This window comes from Ursus americanus, chromosome 1 (assembly GCF_024610735.1).
Source record: "Ursus americanus isolate L20-20 chromosome 1, mUrsAme1.1.p, whole genome shotgun sequence".
NCBI classification, from domain to species: domain Eukaryota; kingdom Metazoa; phylum Chordata; class Mammalia; order Carnivora; family Ursidae; genus Ursus; species Ursus americanus.
The window spans coordinates 80,742,695-80,763,858 of NC_142127.1; the positions used below are offsets into that span (position 1 = coordinate 80,742,695).

At 42.9% G+C, this 21,164-nt stretch overlaps 1 protein-coding gene across 1 annotated transcript; it reads right to left on the bottom strand.

Annotated features, from left to right (window-relative positions):
• Positions 1-1,850: 1,850 nt before the first annotated feature.
• Positions 1,851-21,119, bottom strand: IDH1 (isocitrate dehydrogenase (NADP(+)) 1). The gene is made up of 9 exons (XM_045806611.2): positions 20,951-21,119; positions 17,023-17,160; positions 13,669-13,960; positions 11,142-11,247; positions 9,705-9,882; positions 7,411-7,562; positions 5,163-5,303; positions 4,326-4,488; positions 1,851-2,807 (listed from the first exon to the last, which is right to left on the bottom strand). Exons 2-9 carry the CDS (start codon positions 17,142-17,144, stop codon positions 2,717-2,719), a joined length of 1,245 nt encoding a protein of 414 aa, XP_045662567.2. The 5' UTR covers positions 17,145-17,160; positions 20,951-21,119; the 3' UTR covers positions 1,851-2,716.
• Between the last annotated feature and the right edge of the window lie 45 nt (positions 21,120-21,164).

Sequence of the window (21,164 nt, forward strand, 5' to 3'; positions counted from 1 at the left end):
ATTATGGTTCTATAGGAGGGTGTCCTTGTTCTTAGGAAGTACACACTGGATTATTTAAGGGTGAAGGGGCACGAGGTCTTCAAATTCCTCTGAAATGGTTCAGGAAAAAAAAGTGTGTGTGTGTGTGTGTGTGTGTGTGTGTGTGTGTGTGTGTGTGTAGGGAGGGAGGAAGACAAGAGAGAGAACAAAGGGTGCAAAAGTAAAAAATTGACAAAAGTTATGGGACTTCCTCATACAATTTTTATGATTTTTCTGTAAGTCTGAAATACTATCAAAAATAAAAGTTACAAACAATGCTATGCTGTTTGCAAAGGTCACCTCTTTGAGGTCTGAGATACCATCCAGAGTTGTTCAAACTTCTTGTCCCAGAGGAATTAGCAGTTTGGATGCTGCACTCTCCCTAATATTAAGAATGGGGCTTATGAAATAAAATTTCTAATAGAGAGGTCACAAGAGTACACAATTTTTCAGTATTTATATAAACACTCAAAGTCTTTCTTAATATTTTTTGTGTTTGTCTCATATCTTACCTCCTTTTTAACAGGAACAGAGAAGACGCTTACAGCACAAGAAATTTTTACGATAGAGATATTCAAAGGGAAAGTCACTTGTTCGGAGTGTCTTAGGAGGGCTCTCTGCATCCGGGCAGAACACAAGGGAGCTGTGATTCTAACTGTGAAGATTAGTTATTAAGTATTTTTGGTTAAAAATTCTACTTAAGAAATAGTACTTGCAATTGAGAGAATTTCGAGGCGTGGGACTCCGGTCTTCTTTGTCCCTAGATCCTGCTGCCTTTAGTGTTTTGCAAAGCAGAAGCCAATTTCCAGGTCAAAAATTCTGATCCTGACGCTGTTACAAAATAAACCATTAGCCTCGGCATGTATTCGTCAGCATCTGTTCATTTACTAAGTATTTAAGAACATTAACCAGTTCTTGGCCAAATACTGATCCTGATAGACATTGGTGCAGGTCTTTGCAGCCATGAACACTCATCTGATCAACTCCCAGGATGTTTGTGAGGGCCGGAGGGACGAGTTAAGGTCATCCGACCCAATGGCGTCACTTTGTTCCACGCGGTGCTTTATCTATCCAAACCCGCACACGCGCAAGTCCAGTAGAAAGAGACCCAGCTCAGCTACAAGGCTTCCTGGCCAAAGTGGCCACTGAAGTACCGTGTGTCCCTGATCAAAGTGCCTCTTGAGGCCTCAGTTTCCTTCCCATAAGTATGTGGCTACTGCTGGGATGCTGACCAGCTTTTCTTCAGGCGTGAGCTGAACTGTGGGAAACCTCTTAGATGTGTTGCTTTTCCCACATCCCCCAGGGACCCACCGATCTCCATCTATTCGCTTCTCTTTTCGGGGATCCACCCTGCTCCCTCCATCCCCCGTGCCACTGTCCCAGTTCAGATTTTCATCATTTCCCACCTGAAGTATCACAACACCCCGATAACTGGCCTTCCTTCCTGGATTGTGCCGACCACCCCCTTCTCCACTACTATCCATTCTTCATACAAGCTGTGCTGTTTTGTTTTGTTTTTAAAGGAAAATATGATCGTGTCCCTCCCTTCTTAAGTCTTCATGGGCTTCCTATTAACTTACACGATCATACCTAGACTTCCTCGCACGTGCCTACATGCGATGCCCGAAAATTCCAGTTACCTCTTTTGTTCTGTCTTTGGTCTTCCTTCCCTTTCACTGTAGGATCCACATCTCGCCGTTTACTTACCCATTTTCCCCACAGTCAACTCCTTTGGGGCAGAGACTTTTTAAAATCAGATTCCCGTGGCTAGGACCTAGCATGGTGCCTGGCGCCTGAAGTATACTCGATAAATAAAGACCCAAGAAGACTACTCATTAGCACTGAATTTTAATTACAATTAGTAGTTCAGATGAAGAACAGACTAGAAGAGTGTTTAAAATCAACTTGTGAAAAAAAAATCACATTTATAGAAGGGAGATAAAATGGGCCAGCAGAGTCCGAAAAAGGTACAGCTTGGATTATTGCACTTGGATGAAATATGCTGCTCAGGGTAGCATAACGCTCAGGCCACATCAGGCCGGGAAGAGGAGACACACACAGAGGACAGACCCCCAGGTAGTATTTATTCGGGATGCCAAACTCTCCAGTCGCCTCACAAATATTCAGCATTTTCAAAATGTTCAAGAAGAGCTCTTTACAAAAGTGACTGCGGTGTCTCCAACAGTTTTAGTTACACCTCTGCTCTTCATTCCAAATTTTGGGCAAGTTTACCAGATAACCGGATAACTCCTTGTCACCCGATGGGACATCTGTCACACCAAAACCACCCAGCGCCCCAGGCCACGGAGTGCTGAAGGGGGTGAATCTGTACTTCACGGATATTTTAGGGAACAATACTGTGGCTACAGTTTACCCCTTCGAGCACTCTTTGTTTTGGTCATTTGTATTGGAACATGAGAAAAAGTGACAACGAGTACGAATGAGCACTAAAGTAACTCCTAGGCTACTAGTAGAAAATAAAATAAAATTTAAAAAAGTCCCCTGCCACATTCACGAAGGTGGCATAACTGTATGTGTAAGAAAAAGGCTGTAAACTTATAGAAAAGATAAACTCTGGCTTCTAAACAAATTACAAAATTGATTTTACCTTTACCCTTGAGTGTTACACAGGAAAATGTAAACCAGAGGACCTAGTTACCAAAAACACGTATCGTCCTAAGCTGAGGGATGGATGGCCTTAAAGTTTGGCCTGAGCCAGTTTTATATTCAAGTTTTCTCCGAGTTTGTCCATGAACTCAAATGTATTCAAGTAGTCAGAACGTTGCACGCTAATAAAGGAGGAGAAAGAAAAGAAAGGAATTAGTTTGTCTCTGATCTGGTAGCAGGTAGAGGGAAAGTTCTAGAAATGCTACATCGGTAGGATTTTACTTATGTCTAAAAGAACACTAATTAATATTAACAAGCTATGAATAAATGCCTGAAGACCGTGCTCAAGGTTCAAGGGGCTGACCCCCGGAGCCGCAGCTCAGCCACACGCACCTTCACAGGATGTCCCTTGCCCTGAGTCTTTGAGGGTGAAACTAATGCCTGAGAGACTGAAATCATCCCTTCTTATTCATCATTCTTTAAAAATAACAAACCCTATTCAGGGGTACAGCCATGCTTTCATCTACATTCCTACAAATTGTCACATGTCCTTAAAAAAGTCTGAACACTTATTTTTATCATTGTCTTACTTAAAAAAAAAAGGTAACGGACTGCCTAACGTAATCCTGGTGATAGGTGCTTATTCAAATAGGCTACAAAGGTAACATACTGATAAACATTTCAAACAACATGTTCTTGCCAGAAACCTAAGGTAAGAAAGACAGAGTGGTTGAGTATATCCCCATCACTGAGGTATACTGACCCTAAACCAGATCTCAGAGGATGCACGGTTGGGATTTGGGATTGGTGTTTAACTTTAGTAGGGTTTCTTGGGGTGAGTCACAGTGACCAACCGCAAGGGAGAAGTCTCTGATTAGCAGCCAATCCTGCTGGGATATGGGCTACTATGGTCTCAGAAAAATCCTGGGCAATAAACAGGCCTCAAATATCTATAGGTTATAGACAATTATGGAAGGGACTAAGACCAAGTGGGCATCTGAAACTTGTGCTGTTGGGGTGCCCGGGTGGCTCAGTTGGTTAAGCATTTGCCTGCCTTCAGCTCAGGTCATGATCCCAGGGTCCTGGGATCGGCCCCGCATCGGGGTCCCTGCTCAGCGGGAAGCCTGCTACTCCTCTCCCTCTGCCTGCCTCTCTGCTTACTTGTGCTCTCTCTCTGTCAAATAAATAAATACAATCTTTAAAAAAAAATAAATCAAACTTGTGCTGTTATTTTTCTTACCCGTAAACTGAAGAAAATAAAGGAGTAGAATACAATAGCCTTGGAGGTCCCTTTGTTTCAATGGTCTACAATTTTCACTTTAAACAGAACCTTGTCACCCAACGAGCGTCAACTAGATCAGAGGTCAGCAAACTACAGCCTGGACCTGGACTCCATCCAGGCTATAGTCTGGTTTTGCACATAGTTTGATTGGAACACTGCCACATCCGCTAGCCTCTGCATCACCTAGGACTGTTCTCCTTCCACAGTGGCAAAGTTCAATAGCTGTATAGTTTTGAAAAGGCTGTATGTTCCCACAAAGGCTGAAATGCTTACTGTCGGCAATCTATAGATAGTGTCTGTTGATCCCTGAACTAGGTGAGAAATAACAATTCGTGTACTTCCAGAAAGCCCTGATGTTTTGAGCCCAGGAAAGATAAGCAGTGATTTGACTGCAGAGCTCAGGGCATTTAATACTTACTTGGGCAAACCTTTAATACAAGCAGCCAAGTCCTTGGTCATGAAGCCAGCCTCAATGGTCTCAACACAGACTTCTTCCAAAGCCTTGGCAAAGAAGCTGAGCTCTTTATTGTTATCAAGCTTAGCCCTGTGGGCTAACCCTCTGGTCCAGGCAAAAATGGAAGCTAGAAGAGCAAAATAGAACAAAACCAAAAAACCAACACTTAGATCATACCAAGTTTCCAAAGTAAAACAACTTTTTTTGTTTAGGTGACTGATTCTATTAGATGCTATCCACATGGGCTATACCTTTTTTAAGAATTGGAAATATTTTTACTGAATAGAAATTAAAAAAAAAAATCTTTTTGTAGAGCAGATGTCTTGGGTTTTGTTAGAGCCTTACGAAAGCACATTTCATGGTGTGCTAGTAATACTTGAAGCTTAAGGTATTTACTAATCTGGAATGGGTCAGAGTCTCTTCCATCTCTTGTCTATGTTGGCTTCCCCTCCTCGTTCCAGGCTGTAATCTCAAAAGTGTTTTCCTTGAAATCCGGTTAGAAGGATCTATCTGTGGCTTTTAGATTCTTAGCCATCTGTGACATCTCGCCGCACCAGAGGAAAAGGAAAATGCTCGTTGACAACATTCTTCTCTGTAGTGCATTCTCCCACAACATGGAAAAGCTTATATCGTGTCTATTTCAAGAAGTACCCTCAAATGGCTCTTATTAGTAGAACAGATGCACTGTTTGGTGATGATTTAATACACAAAGCATTGGGCAGCCAAAGAAACATGTCTGATTTCCTTTGGAGATCTCCACTCTTTAGGTGGAAATCAGTGTAGCGGTGAACACTACCTTACCAATGGGATTGGTGGACGTCTCCTGTCCTTTCTGATACATGCGGTAGTGACGGGTTACGGTCCCGTGGGCAGCCTCTGCTTCTACTGTCTTGCCGTCTGGACAAATCAGCACGCTGGTCATCATGCCAAGAGAACCATAACCTGTAAGTGGCAAAGCATGGAGTATGGGGTACAACTTCAGGAAGGACACTCCGTCTCCCAGAGATAAGAGGTCTCAGGAAAACAAACATCAGCATGTGTAGTCACCAATAATTGCACCTTTCAGGAAGCAGGGTCCCTGCTCCAGACCTCAGCATCGAAGAATCTGGAAAGGCTATACTTCTTTCTCACCTGTCTATCTGATAGGTACCTGCTGCAGGATGGAGAACTCAGGATCTGCCTGCTTGCATTTCACCCTAGTGCTGTGACTTCCTTGCTACTGTGACTCAGTTTTCTTACCTGTAGAATGGGTATAATGAAAGCACCTCCTTCATCGGGTTGTTGTGAGAACAGATGAATATACATGTATTTGTGAATATATGTGAAAAGAATACATATTCCTCTTCCTTAGAATAGTACCTGCCACAGAGCAAGAGCTCAGTATATTGCCGCTTTTTTAAAAAAGATTTTATTTATTTGAGAGAGAGAAAGAGAGCAAGCACAGAGGGAGAAGGAGAAGCAGACTCCCGCTGAGCAGACAGCCGGACATGGGGCTCAATCCCAGTTCACTGGGATCAGGACCTGAGCCGAAGGCAAACGCTTAACCGACTGAGCCACCCGGGCGTCCCATACTGCTGCTATTCTTACGTGCAGATGCTCTGCTGTTCCGGAAAAATAAAGATTAATGAGAGTTGTGTCCTGCCATCAAGCTGCTCAGATTCACTGGGACTAGAAAGAAAAGGCAGGTTGAAAACAGGATGGAATGATCCAAGAACATCCCTCTTGCCCTTGCTCCTGGCAACAGTCCTGACAAAACAGTCCTATTCTGTGGCTTCCTATTCAGAGAATGACATTACCACTTTTAAGTCCAGACAATTAAGTTTCCTTCTCTTATTCACTCTTTCACACTTCAATTTGAAGAATATCTTTCTCTGTTTTAGCTACCGTCCAATAGCACCTGTGGGGTTAGTAACGCAAATTTATCACAGGCTGCTACATTTGTTGTTTTGTTTTTTGGTTTGAGAGTAGATAAATAAACGATACGTTTTTAAAACTCCTCTTTGGGTATCGTTAGAAACTTCTGCACAGGATTAGTAGCTCCTTTCATATGTTGTGCTGGTCTGAGTAGTTCGGGACCAAACCCGTAGTGAGTTTGTCTATGTTTAACACCAGAACACTAGTTGGTACCATGGTCAAAACTGAGGATATAAGTGGTGTGAGTCCACAGTAGCTCATATCCTAGGACAGAACGGACACGTGGACAGCTCTGTTGCCTCTTGCCTGTTGAGCGGCACTGCGGTCACATTTACCTACAGGCTCTGCCCAGACACAGAGCCTCAGTACCTTATCAGTGCACTGTTGGACCCTGCACTTCCGAAGTCCTATTTAAAGTCCTTTGAACCTCCACATCTTGACATTTACACTTGAAAGATCCCTCCAGATACTCTCTTTGCTGCTGTGAGGACATTAAGAAAGAGTGGAATGATTTGGGTCCCTTTCTAAGAAATCTGCTCACAAGGAACGGGTTCCCTTATCCACCCTGGAAACATCACAAAGCAGCACTCCTTCCTCTACTGAACTCAGCACAAAGGATTATGAGGATTTGGAGAAACAGAAGAAAGGTAAAGAGAGTTGTCTAACTCATTTATCTGACATGAACCTGGTTGATCTACCCCTTTTTAAACTGGTAGGAGGTGCTTAACTTTTCGTAAGAGAAAAGAAAATGTAGTACTTCCTGGGGAAAAGCCAACATGATTAAAGTTAACACAAACGTTTATCAGGGGAAGATTCACGTTTACATAACTGCCATGGGTAACTGAAATTGAAGGGCAGCGTGGTGCTGACGAAATTGGGGCAGGGAGAGTTCCCATTGATTTGGCCCTTACCTCTGGCATAAAGCCCCTGGTTCTTGGAATTTCTGTGAACAGCCCTGGGCTTCTCTGCTTGTATCAGCTAAGAAGATGGAACGGGATGGCTTGTAGTACCTACACTTTAGGATTTAACAAACGAGGGGAGGCAGAACCCCCCTTCCCAAACTAGAGAAGTATTGTGGCATGACCTACATACCATCAGCTGAGCTCCACCTCTGCTCGGTCCCACAGCTCCTTACCTTGGGCCACGGAGTCCGACTGCACGTCACCATCATAGTTTTTACAGGCCCAGATGAAGCCTCCCTCGGATTTCATAGCTTGGGCCACCATGTCGTCAATGAGCCTATGCTCATACCAGATTTTTTGGGCTTCAAATTGGGATTTGTACTGCCTAAGAAGCAAGAGAGAAAAGGGAATTAAAAAGGAAATTGGTGTTGTTAGGGACAGTACCTGCGTCTCCAAAGGGGGTGGGGGTGGGGCTGGAAGCTGCATTTTTTAGTGGAAGCAACACAGACTTGAGAATCTGACAGACCTAAGCTCAAATTCTGCCCATTTTTTAGCTGTGAAACCCCAACCTCCCCACCTGCTAGAGTGATTTTACCTCCTTCGAAGAGATGTGAGAATAAGGGAGACGGTAGAGTGTCCCCAGCACTATTTTTAGTTTTCAGTACACTACTGATCAGATTCTTGAGAAATGGCTTACTTTAAGAATGTAATAATGGGGGGCACCTGGGTGGGTCAGTTTGTTAAGCATCTGACATCAGCTCAGGTCATGATCTCAGGGTCCTGGGATTGAGGCTGCTTCCAGCCCCACCTTGGGTTCCCTGCTCAGCAGGGAGTCTGCTGGTCCTTCTCCCTCCCCCTGCTTGTGCCCTCACTGTTTCTCCCTCAGATAAATAAAAATCTTAAAAAAAAAAAAAAAAGAATGCTATAATGGATGAAAAAGACTATTCTACCACTCTATACCTTTCAGAAAACTAGGACAGCTCCTGGGGTTGGTATGGATGGGTAGCAGGAAGAGGAATTAAGATGTCTTAGGAAAGATACCTAAAACCCAAGCCCTGGCCTCCACATTTGCACCTAAAGGGGAGTTATGTCATCTTAAAAGTTTACACATGCTCCTGTGTTGTTGAACCTGAAGTTGTTATAAATACAGACAAGTTTATTTATTTATTTTTTTTTTTATTTTTTTTTTTTTTTTAATTAATAATGATTTTTTATTATATTATGTTAGTCACCATACAGTACATCCCCGGTTTTCGATGTAAGGCTCGATGATTCATTAGTTGTGTATAACACCCAGTGCACCATGCAATATGTGCCCTCCTTACTACCCATCACCGGTCTATCCCATTCCCCCACCCCCCTCCCCTCTGTAGCCCTCAGTTTGTTTCTCATAGTCCATAGTCTTTCATGTTTCATTCCCCCTTCTGATTACCCCCCCTTCCTTTATCCCTTTCTTCCCCTACTGATCATTCTAGTTCTTATGTTCCATAGATGAGAGAAATCATATGATAGTTGTCTTTCTCTGCTTGACTTATTTCACTAAGCATTATCTCCTCCAGTGCCGTCCATGTTGTAGCAAATGTTGAGAACTCATTCTTTCTGATTGCTGAGTAATATTCCATTGTATATATGGACCACAACTTCTTAATCCAGTCATCTGTTGCAGGGCATCTCGGCTCCTTCCACGATTTAGCTATTGTGGACATTGCTGCTATGAACATTGGGGTGCATATGGCCCTTCTCTTCACTACGAATACAGACAAGTTTAAATGACTTCACTAAAGCAGAGTTCTAAATTACAATGGGCTTCAGAAAGAGTAGAAATGTGCCCAACTCAGAAAGTCATATACTTGAAAAATTGGAATTTTCTTTCTTTCTTTTTCTTTCTCTTTCTTTCTTTCTTTCTTTTTTCTTTCTTTTTTCTTTTTTTTTTTTAGAGAGAGAGCAAGCACGAGTGGGGGGTAGGTAGGCAGAGACAATCTTAAGCAGGCTCTACACCGAGCACGGAGCCTGATGGGGAGTCGGGGGGCACGAACTCATGACTCTGAGATCATGACCTGGGCTGAAATCAGGGGTTGGATGTTTAACTGACTGAGCCACCCAGGTGCCCCTCCTTTTCTTTTTAAAAAATATTTTATTTTTAAATAATCTCTACACCCAACATGGGGATCAAACTCAAACCGTGAGATCAAGAGTCATATGCTCCACCGACTGAGACAGCCAGGTGCCTCCTAAAATTAGAACTTTCTGTCAGTCACAGGGTACCTTCATTCAAACATTAAACAATTCTGGCTCTGAAAAAAATAAATATGGGACCCTTATTTGAAAACATTTACCTTCTAAAAGCAACTCAAGAGTGGTTTGTTTCATATCTGTTAAATCTCAGTTTTGCCCTTAACTTTATGGGATAGTGATGGTTTTCATTCAATTTGTCCCAGAATCAAAGGGATAAGGATGCAAATTCTATACTATAAATCCTAGCTTATTTTAGGGTAAAGACAAAGAAGAAAGAAAGCACTGTAGTTACTTGTCATATATTTCCTGAAAGATGTCTTTAAAACGTCCATCATATTTCTTCAGAATAGTGTTTTTGGTGCTCAAATACAAAGGGCAACTCTTAGACAGAGCCATCTGGAAAGAACTATGCGCAAAATCTTCGATTGACTTATCTTGATTGTACATCCCCATGGCCACACCGCCGCCCTCTGTGGAGGAGACACCAATGAGAGAAAAAAGGAGAAGGGTAAATGGGGCAGAGTTGTAACAAGTCCAAATCCACCCACCACCATCCAAACACCCAATTCCCAGCTCCCAGGGCTTCAAAAAGTTCCGGCCAGGCTTCAAATGTGAATACTCCATGAGTTGCCGGGGCACCTGATTGGAAGAAAGACAATTCTAGATAAGGACATTCTAACTTGTTTTGAAAGGGCAATAGAAGTGAGAAAAACACAGTCTTTAGGATCCTGAAGATACCAAAATACTAAAAAGTAATGATATGAACCAGAAATACACTCATTTTTAAGCTGTCTTTCACACTGTTTAAAATTTCACACGTGCTTTAAACTCTAAGTGTGTGCTCCATCCTCAGCCATTGAGAAAAACTGGCATTTCAAATACTGAAGGAGAATTCTCATCATTTCCTGGAGGGTACTGAAGCTTCATATCTCATTGGAAGAAATAATTATGCATGTCATCACTGGTGTTTCACAACTCTTACTTGGTGAACTTTGTAATTACTGAAAGATGGAACTTGAACTTGTGCCACTCACTGCCCAGGGCCGACTTAGGCTCAAACCCGCAGGACTAGATTCCATTAAAATGGTATTATTTACAGGAGGCAAAGAGAACAAGGGCTACGTAAGCTTTGAGCTTTTGTTTTTATGAGAGCTTTTAACCACTTCAGTAGTGGAGAAAGAGGGTTCTCTGTTCTTTCAACAATCTTTGGGTGGCATTTGCCACAGTGGACCTTTGAAGCAGCAGGATGGTGGGGAAGAAAAGGCAAAAAAACAAACGATCACTTTCACAGAATAAACACTCAGGGCAAGAAGAAAATTTCAGCAAATTTGTAACGCAATCATTTTCAAATGCAAACACTACAAGAGGAAAGGACAGATTACATGACAGGTGATCTGGGATTATTAATGTTTAATTTCCGTAATTTAGGCACGACAGATTTCCGCCAACCTTCCCTCCGTGTTTCAGGAGAAGTGCAAAACTATCTACGTGTCTTTGCCCACATGCATTTCCAATTAAGTGGCTAGTTCCTTTTGTGTCTTTCCGTAGTCCAGCCCACAGGAAGGCAGGAAAGCCAATTCCTTCTTGACACTAGATTCTGGGCCCTGTAGAAGTGTTGTAGATTGCAGTTGTATTTTTGGCAGCCACATAACTAACTTTTAAAGAACAGTACCAATATTGTCTAACTGATCTGTGAAAAATGAAAAGATGTAGCTTATGATGGACTTACCTTCAAAGTTATGTACCAGGTATGTCATTTTTTTGCATCCATCACTTGACGTGTAGGTTATCTCAACTTTACCAGGCCCAGGAACAACAAAATCAGTTGCTCTGTACTGTGTAGGGGGGAGAAAGGTTTTAAAAAAACCACCAAACTATCCTTTCAAGAACTATAAGGGAAAAAAAATTAATAGAATATAGAGCTGGAAGATACATAGACAAACAGGGCAGTGTGGCTCAACCTTCATTTATTTTACAGATGGGAAAAAAGAGATACAGAGAGTTCCCAAGGCAAGCTAATCCTAGTGTATAGTGGAAATCAGAATTTACTGGGTGCCTCCCATGTAAAGGGCAATTTCCTGAGCACCGATAAGGAGAGGAGAATGACAAAGCATTTTCTCTTAGGAAGCTTATAACCTAACAAAGACATACAAAAGTGAGAAGCAACCTAAGAGCTTTCAAATGTCAAATGGGGGCTTAGATAAGAAATGCAGTAGGACGACAGAGGAAGGGAAATGGCCATGACCTGGAGGTCAAGGAAGTCTTTCCACAGGGGGATGATAATACACCAGCTACAGCATGAATGGTGACGAGAGAGCTAATGCCTTGTCCTCACTATATGACAGACGCTTTAAGTGACTAACTTGAATTATCTCATTATCTCATTTGATTCTTACCTCAATCTTACAACAGAGGAACTGTGATATAGTGGAAATAACACATCTAGGGTCAAAAGACTTGGGATCCGGTCCTTTGACCTTCAGGGCTCAGTCTCTTCACAGTTATTATCACTGCTAACACCAGCCCAGGATCTGTCCAAAAGCAGCAGTGGCTGCGGAAGCAGGGGCGACAGGCTGGTACCCCTCAGGAAAGGACCATACGGGGACAGCCGTCTTGCTCACAGGAGTGAGCTACACTGGCAGAAAAACGTGACTGGCCCACACGAGGCACCCGTGAATTTCTGCCACACCGTACCCTCTTCCGTGACTTAAATTAGGGTATTTTCACAATCAGATGCCAACTGTTGCCAACCATACCTATTTATTTACGTTTGTACAGAATAACACTGATGACAGCTGGGACAGGGCCGTCAGGTAACCGTGAAGATTAAGAATCTTTTCTACACAGCACATTTCTGCCATTTAAAGTCCTTCACTACAGATGGTAACTTATTCCCATTTCTTAAAAGGAAGACATCGAGACACCAAAGCATCACGGCCGCTTTGTAGAGGGTTATGCACATTGAAACGATTAGGATTGAATCAGCCCTAGGCTGGGAATTTTCAATCTGGACTTTAATGAAAAGAATGGCCGTTCTTCCAAGTGACTGATACCAAAATAATTAAAAGAAAGGAGGGGGGTGGAGGATGACAAAAACACCAAGAACTCATCAGAACTAAGAGCGGTCTCCCCGGGGTTTGTGAGTTTGTAGTCCTCCCGTCTACGTTCTCTCTCCTGGGCCTCTGGGAGGTTTGGCCAGGATGAAGGGATAGTTTGAACCCCAGTGCAGAACAAAGTGAACTGAGCCTCAAGGGCTGACCCAGTGACCCCGTTCCCAGGAACAGAGAGTGGTCTGACCTGGCCACACTGTTTCTGAGGACAGCTGCATGAAAGCCTCTGGATTTCAGCATTAGCCGTTCTTATTTGTAAGGCTCTTTCAGGACCTAAGCTGCTTTTTATGGAAGTCCGAAACCTCCGTTTCAATACGGATTTTGTTTAGTTGGCAGTTTTTCTGTTTAATTTGGCAATGAGCCTACTGGTACAAAGTACAGAAACTAGTTCTTCTTTTTTTTCCAAGTAGGAGAGGAATGTTTTACAGAGAATACTTTCAACTACTGACTCTGTTTTTCCTTTTATGCATGAAGTGATCATGTTCAATATAGTCTTTGGTGCTTAACCCTGTCTGCACACTGGCCTCACCTGCGACCTTTAAACGGTCTGAACCCCATGCAACTCAGATTCAGCTGGTGGAGGGTAGAACTCATGTACTGGAATGAAAACAAAAACCCAAATGTGTTTAAGAAGTAAAACAAAACAAAAACCAAAGGACCCCATAAAGGGATCTTATTGTATAGCGAGGGTGAAGAACCAGTAATTCGGTGGAACCACTGGAAATTATACAAAAATGGCAATATCGTTTGGTTTAAATTAAAAAAAAAAAAAGATACATGGGGGCGCCTGGGTGGTTCTGACTTTTGATCTCAGCTCAGGTTTGGATCTCAGGGTCGAGAGTTCAAACCTCACATTGGGCTCTACACTGGGTGTGAAGCCTACTTTAAAAAAGAAGAGAAAAGATACAGGAAGAAAAAAACACATTTGAAAAAAATCACTTGTGTTGAGACAGGTACCTATCTGTAAGTTTATCTATATTTACTTCTACCTAAATCTACAGATATACACATACCCATTTCTTGATTTTGCACCTCACTTAAAGGGGGAAGACACCAGAAGAATAAAACATATAGATCAGGGCTTCTGGGCAGCCAAAGGTCATGAAGAAAGAATATGGAGAATCCAGCTATGCCAACGCGACTTACTTGATCCCCATAAGCATGACGACCTATGATGATGGGTTTTACCCATCCGCTCACAAGACGGGGGATATTTTTGCAGATAATAGCTTCCCTGAAGACGGTGCCACCCAAAATATTTCGGATAGTGCCATTTGGTGATTTCCACATTTGTTTCAACTTGAACTCCTCAACCCTCTTCTCATCGGGGGTGATGGTAGCACACTTGATACCAACGTTGTACTTCTTTATAGCTTCCGCAGCATCCTTGGTGACCTGGTCATTGGTGGCATCACGATTCTCTATGCCTAAATCATAGCTGGGAGGGAAAATCATTCAATGTAACTCTCCAGACAAACTGGTAAGTGACTGAGGGTGTCCCCATTCTATGCATGGTGACGGCACACAGAGCCTGCCCTGAAGAAAGGAAAGGCTCAAAATACACCTCAATCTGCCAACGTTTAGGATTAACGCACCTTAGACCCAGAAGACGGCTACCAACCAAACAAAGCACTAAGAGAGGTGGACTGTGGGCCGCACCTGCCTGTGTTGTGGGAAGCTGTCTGGAAGGAGACTGAATGGAAGCCATTGTGCTCTGCCTCTTGGTGTGTTCTTCGCCGTCAAGAGGCAATCACAGCATATGAGCAACCGTTTTTCCAGACTTCCTTCCATAAAATTAGCATAAAAACGTAAGCCTAAGCACCTTATTTTCCCTTTGTAAATACTGTGCTCAAAAAATAAAGGGGTCAGAAGGTTTAAAGGATTGTTTGTATTATGGCATTCAAGTGGTAGGAGCTATAAATGCCACGGTCCGTGCCAAAAATGCTACCGACTTCTTCAGTAATGCCAGTTAGTCAGAAGATGAACCTTTCCCTAATTCTTAGGCAAGGCTGTTTGTTCTGGATATAAGCCTGCAGTTTGTTGGGTAAAAATGGACTCCAACGACGGTTTTATATACCCCAGGGAGTAACAGTACTGTACACCAGTACCCGACTGCAGGTTATTCAGAACTGGAAAGAGTGTTGGTTGTCCACAGAGCATAGGAAATGATTAAAGCCTTATCTCAAGCATGACATAGTTTGTCAGAAACAGGAGAAACATAACAGTAATGTAACAACTCATTTTGTCCTCCAAGACTTTAAAAAAGTTTTCCGGCTTTTTTCAACTTCCAAAACTTGCTAACCCATTAAATGTCTAGATTTCTCTTTTCAGTTCCTTTTAGTTTTTGCATTTTCCTTTTCCTTCACTACCCAACTCACGATGCAAACGCAAAGGTAGCAATCTTAATGTATTTCCAAATAAAAATTATTCCAAGCGCTTTGGCCTTAGATAATTCGAGTCAGTCTAATGAATCCACTGACTCTCTTATCTTCTGGCATAGGAAATGCTGAATATTACAAATGTCTAATCCTAACGCAAACGAGGACCACGGTCAGCACTCTTCATGTTCGTAGGAACCATTTTTCATCAGAAGAATCTACCAACAAATTAGTGGAGTTTTTGCTTCTCTTCTTAACATCTCTAACACTGCCTCCTTGTGCTCTCTCTCCTTCAAATGAATAAATAAAATCTTAAAAAAAAAAAAAAGAGTTAACGTCTCTAACAGGAGAGAATGAATAAGTGGCCTGGACCACCGTCCAGCCTGGAGAAAACAAAACAAACAAATCATTCCCACCCCTCAAAAAGAACTGGTCATGTAATAATCATAGCCATTTTGGAACAACGTACAACTTCTTGGAGCCTCAAAAAATTCTTTATTCTACTGTAGCTAGTGACTCTTTTCCTTCTAGGCATAATGACTGTCCTTCAAAACTCCTTATGCCCCAAGGCTAACGAGGCTATTAAAGGTTCTTTGCAACTACTACACTGGCAAGGACTTGGCAAACTCACCTACTTGCAGGCCAAGGTTCCGAACCAGGAGAGTGCTCGCGAAATGCTTCTCTAACCCACTTGGATGACGTTTTTTATACATCGTTTCCTGTATGTCTGGTTGACCTCTGCAAGTATTTGCTTCATCTCGTGGTTGCAATATAGACATTATCAACAGCTTGGGTTTGGAATAAGTAAAAAAAGTGTCTAATGACACCACGTGAATGAAGTATCCACACTCAGGCAAAACAATAGGCCCTTGGAATACATGGGTCTGATAATTCTGGGTCAAGACAAGTACACTTAAGACTCACTGTAGTTTGGCTGAAATGTGTGGGTCAACATTTTGCCATGCCAGGCTTCAGCCACATCCCCTTTGGAAAAATTCTGTCCTTCCTAGTTTGGATGTAGAAAGAGTGTGTGTAAGTTTATGAATATCACAGGGAACACAGGGGAGAATCCCACAGAGACTTTCGTATCTGTCTCCCAACACTTTAAAGACAGGGCAAAGGCTCAAATCCTTGGAACACAAAAGGTTTAAGGAATTGTCTATGGAAAGATGGGGGTTGTATAAGATAATTTCAAGGGTTCTTTCTGTGCTATAATTGTGTGAAAAGGGCAAAAGCCAAGGAAAGAATAGGGGGAAAGGTCCACTGACTAGTTAAGTAGAATGATAGAAAACAGAGGTAGGTAGAAAGGATAAGACTGCGTTAACTACATTTACTTTACTGTTCAACGCAGACTGTACCTCTATTATTTTCCCTTCCACAAATAACACCTTGTGCTGTTCTGAGCCATCTTCATGGGAAATAGAGGCTTGGAAAGAGTGGAGAATCACTTTGTTCTCATCACAATTCTTTCCTGCGGAACAATGGTAAGTCCAGACTTTCTAGCAATATGTCAAAATTAAAACAAAGTTTGGGGCGCCTGAGTGGCCCAGTTAGTTAAGTGTCCGACTTTTGGTTTTGGCTCAGGTCGTGATGTCAGGGTTGGGAGATCGAGCCTCTGGTCATGGGGCTCTGTGCTCAGCGGGGAGTCTGCTTGAGACTCTCTCTGCCCCTCCCCTCTGTGTGCTCTCTAAAAATAAAGACATAAATCTTAAAAATATAAATAAAATTAAAATAGAAGGTTCATGTACCTGTATTTTGGCATCCCTCCCTTAAAAGCTTTATTCATAAGATACAGCTATAGCTATTTATTTATTTATTTATTTATTTTAAACCTTTTTTTTTTTTTTAAAGATTTTATTTATTTATTTGACAGGTAGAGACAGCAAGAGAGGGAACATAAGCAAGAGGAGTGTGAGAGGGAAAAGCAGGCTTCCTGCGGAGCAGGGAGCCCGATATGGGGCTTGATCCCAGGACCCTGGGATCATGACTTGAGCCGAAGGCAAACCCTTCGAGCCACCCAGGTGCCCCACAGCGATAGCTATTTAAACACCTGGTTATACCCTGAGATCACTTAGATTATACTGCTGTCTGAGTTTGCTGCTTAGACGACTAATTCGTTTACCTGTGCAGGTCCAGTTCCACATACGGAAATATGAGTTTTTCTTTAATCAACTCCCAAATGATTCGTGTCATTTCATCTCCTTGCATCTCTACCACAGAACCGCCACGGATTTTCTGAGACATTTTGACTTTAAGAAACCTTTAAAAAGAACAAAAGGCAAGACACAGGTCTTTTCATTTATTTCATTACAGTGTAAAAACAAAATACCAAGAATTCGGTGACTACTAACCACTACATTCGCAATAGCACTATTACATAAAAAGGTTAACGACAATATATTTACCATTAGAATCGAGTACGTTCTCTGTATAAAGCATTGTGTTATGTGCTTCGCTTGTGGTATCTGAGGCAGCCCTCACAACCCTGTAAGATGGATATCTTCCCATTTTATGCTGACAGAAGGAAAATATCTCTCCCAAGGCCGTCCCACTAGAGCGTGGGGGAACCTGACCCTGGAACATGTTCTTGATAATATTATTATTCCTGACTGTTGGTTCATCTCCTAAAATGAGATGATTTCTGCAATATCATGTTTATTTGAACCCTTCTATCTAACCCCTCATTTTATAGCACCCTCAAGATCAGCAAAATGATAGGTGCTAGTATTTCCCCTCTTTAAAGAGACTGTTTTGGTTAAAAAAAACAAAAAACAAAAAACGAAAACACTAAAACTATGTTTGGGGAGATTCAACAAGTTCTTATAAACCAAATTTAAGGAAACTTTAAGTCTAAAAGTGAAAGACGAAGAATTTCTGGTGGAATTATGTTTTCCTAGAGACAATGGATATTGGGGATGTCATGGTAAATACAAAAGTGATTTCTTAATTTAGAAAAACCTGTATATAGAAGGGCTACTACTGCCCAGGAGCCAAGCATGTCCCTGTCCTGTTGCTTGGTATCCCAACTCCTGGACTGTTCTTGGGTAAAGGTAAGCTACCAGTGGGTGGGACAGAGAAATGGAATTATTCCAGGAAGACACGTCTTCCTGGGATGTGAGGATAGCAAATACAAATTAATCTCATTCCCAGAAAGGGTAGGGGTGCACCCTCTGGAAGAAGCAAAACTATGAGGCTTCCAGGAAGACCACATCCTGTGTGTGTGTTCCCTGAGAAGCAGAGGAGGTCCTTAGCCTGAGGAAGGTATCTGTTCCCTTTCATGATGCTCTAATGGAAACTTTACCCTGGGGGAACATAACTGCAAATTGCTTTTATCCCCTTAAGTTATGGCTGAAGACTAGAAAAGTCAGGAAAATGGACTTAAAGAATTATTAGGTAAGAGGCCCATAAACAGTATCACTTGACAAATTGAGCTAAAGTAATTTGATCTTTAAATAACAAAAATGTACTGGGGGGCACCTGGCTGGCTCAGTCCATGGAATGTGCGACTCTTGATCTCGGGGTCATGAGTTCGAGCCCCACGTTGGGTACAGAGATGACTTAAAAAAATAAAATCTTTAAAAAAAAAAGAAGTGTACTCATTAGTGGACTGTGAACCTCAGTTCCTTGTGACAAGCCAGGCCACATTCCTAATCCACAGGCCCGTTTTCACTTCCCAAATTTGTAATTCTAGAAGTCTGCTTATTAGTGTTTAGCAGGTTCCCTATACCATTACTAAGGAACCATCTGGAACTCAACTAGAATAAAAAAGTGAACAAACTGGTGTGGAGGAGTTAATAACTTCTGATGTGTAATTTCAAGTATAATTTACAGTAGAGTTTTAAGTATATGATTCAGTCCTGCTGAGCCCACTGTCACATCTGTCCTTGTGTTTAGAAGAAAACAACCAAAACAAAACACAAAAAGAGGCAGCAAACTTACCTGGCACTTGATACAACATTTCCATGGCTGCATTCCTACCTAATATTATACAAGAGTTCTGACTTGGCTATTTTTCCTTGATAGCAAATACAACTGATGGGTCATATAGCATCCTTGAACATGTCTTGCCTTGTCACAAGAAACTGAGGTTCACAGTCCACTAATGAGTACAATTTTGTTATTTTTTTTTTTAAGATTTTGCTTTTTTAAGTCATCTCTATACCCAGCGTGGAGCTCGAACTTGCAACCCCAAGATCAAGAGTCATAATATTCCACTGGCTGAGCCAGCTAGGTGCCCCCCAGTACATTTTTGTTATTTAAAGATCAAATTACTTCTGTTCAACTTGTCCAGTGATACTGTTTATACCAAATAATAGCATTTTTAAAATTATTTCCTTCTCAGTTGAAGCAAATATTTTCTGCAGTAATTTTTCTATATCTCATAACTGAAACATTTCAGGATTTCCTCACATTATCAATTAAAATTTCAGCACCTTTTAACTAAAAAAGTAAAGTTTTTTTTGTGGTTTTTTTTTTGTAGACCCTTGCTTACTACAAGGTAGGACATTATTTCTCTTGGATTTAAATTCCATGGGGTAGGCTGTAGGCCCCACTGGACTCACTTCTCTAAACCTTGCTGCTGAGATTCTCCCTCTCCACCCAAACCCTGACTTCAGAAAGGACTTTTCCAACAAGCCAGTTCATTATTCTGGAAGCAGGTGAATTCCAATCTCCTGACATACTTGGGTCATTCCAGAAAATAAACCTGGCCAAATACAGAGTGGTTTAAGAAGAAGGAGTTGCTCAACCTTCTTGATTTTCTTTTCATCAGCCCCAATTATGTAGCCTCATTTCTTTTGAACTGAGTTCATGAACTACAATAATTTCTGAGCCAAAAAGTCTCTTGCAGAAAAGAGCTGCACTGAAAAGAAACAAGGAAGCAGTTGCAATTTGTTGTTGGAAATATCCCTGACTCATTCCTTGCAGCGCCTCCGCCTACCTCAAGACCTCCAAGACCAACTAAACCAGAACTGCCGCATCAGAAAGTACAGAAGGGGAAATATTGCTAGTTCTCACTTTTACAACTTCTAATCACCCCAACTCCTTTGAATCTTGCAGACTCAGTTGAGTGCAGTTTATGTCCTAAAACAAAACAAAAAGGGGAATAGAAAGACCTAACATTCAAAACACGCCTGTCAGGAGCATTTAGCTGTTTTTAATACGGGCCAGACAGCCGGGTTTATCTGGTTTAAAGTACAGCGTTGAGTATACCCAAAGGGCCAAAGGGCAGTTTTAGGTGCAAGGTCAAGGGAGCACAAATATCTCTGCCCCGCACACACTGGAGGGTGCGTCAGTGGGCGCGTCTCGGGTTCGTCGGCCGTTAGCTGGTCTTGGGGTTTGCACGTCCTTAGGTGACGCTGTGACCAGAGGGCTCTTGGCCTGCATATGTCCTTGTGGCCGTCGTGCAAGAGGGCTGCAAGCGAAGCTGGCTCTACTCCTCTTTCCAGGTCTCCACGCCCATCCCATCGCTCCGCGGCGCAAGAACCTTTACCCCACCCCGGGCGCCTGGAGCCTGCTGGAGGAACGCTTCCCTAGAACCGGAGAACTGGCGATCCGAGCGGGGGCGGAGGTGTCCCTTCCACGCCCCCAAGAGGACGCTTCCACCCTGCCGCACCGCGGGTTCCAGCCACCTGAGTTCGCTACACACGCCCAAGTCTATGGCTTCCACCTTTCTTCGCATCCAGCTCGCCACTGCGGCACGTTTTCTTCCACTCCTTGCAGCCTCCCACCGCTCGATTTTCCTTTCCGCATGCAGACCTGGGTTTCTATGTGTCACTGCAAGCAACTTTCCGCCTCCCAGTTCCACCCTTCCGTGCCCAAGAGTGGGCCTTCTCCACATCCAGACATCTAGCACCCTCTTCCCCCCATTGTCTCTTCCCCACGCCCAACCTGGATTTTCCCCCCTTCCTTTCGATCAGGGCTCGCCGCTAAATTCCTCCCTCCATAGCCAATCTGAGCTGTCTCCCTTTTCCCGTTCCAGCTACTGGCGGGCTCAGAGCCTTCCCGCAAAAGCCAGGGTCTGGGGGCCGCCCCTTGAAGCCTGCGGTTACCTGCAGCGGAAGGTACGCGGACGATGAGCCAGCGGCACCACAGCGACTCACACGCTGAAGCCCACAAGCGTCTACGCTGGCAATCCCAGCTGGGCCCCAGCTGTTTCAGCTTCTGACACCGCCTCCGCACCAAGCCGGGAGCCTGCCGGCGGGGTAGGCTTTTGCACCAGCACGCTTTTGTCCCCTCCCAGGCCCGCCCCCTCAGCCCACCTCC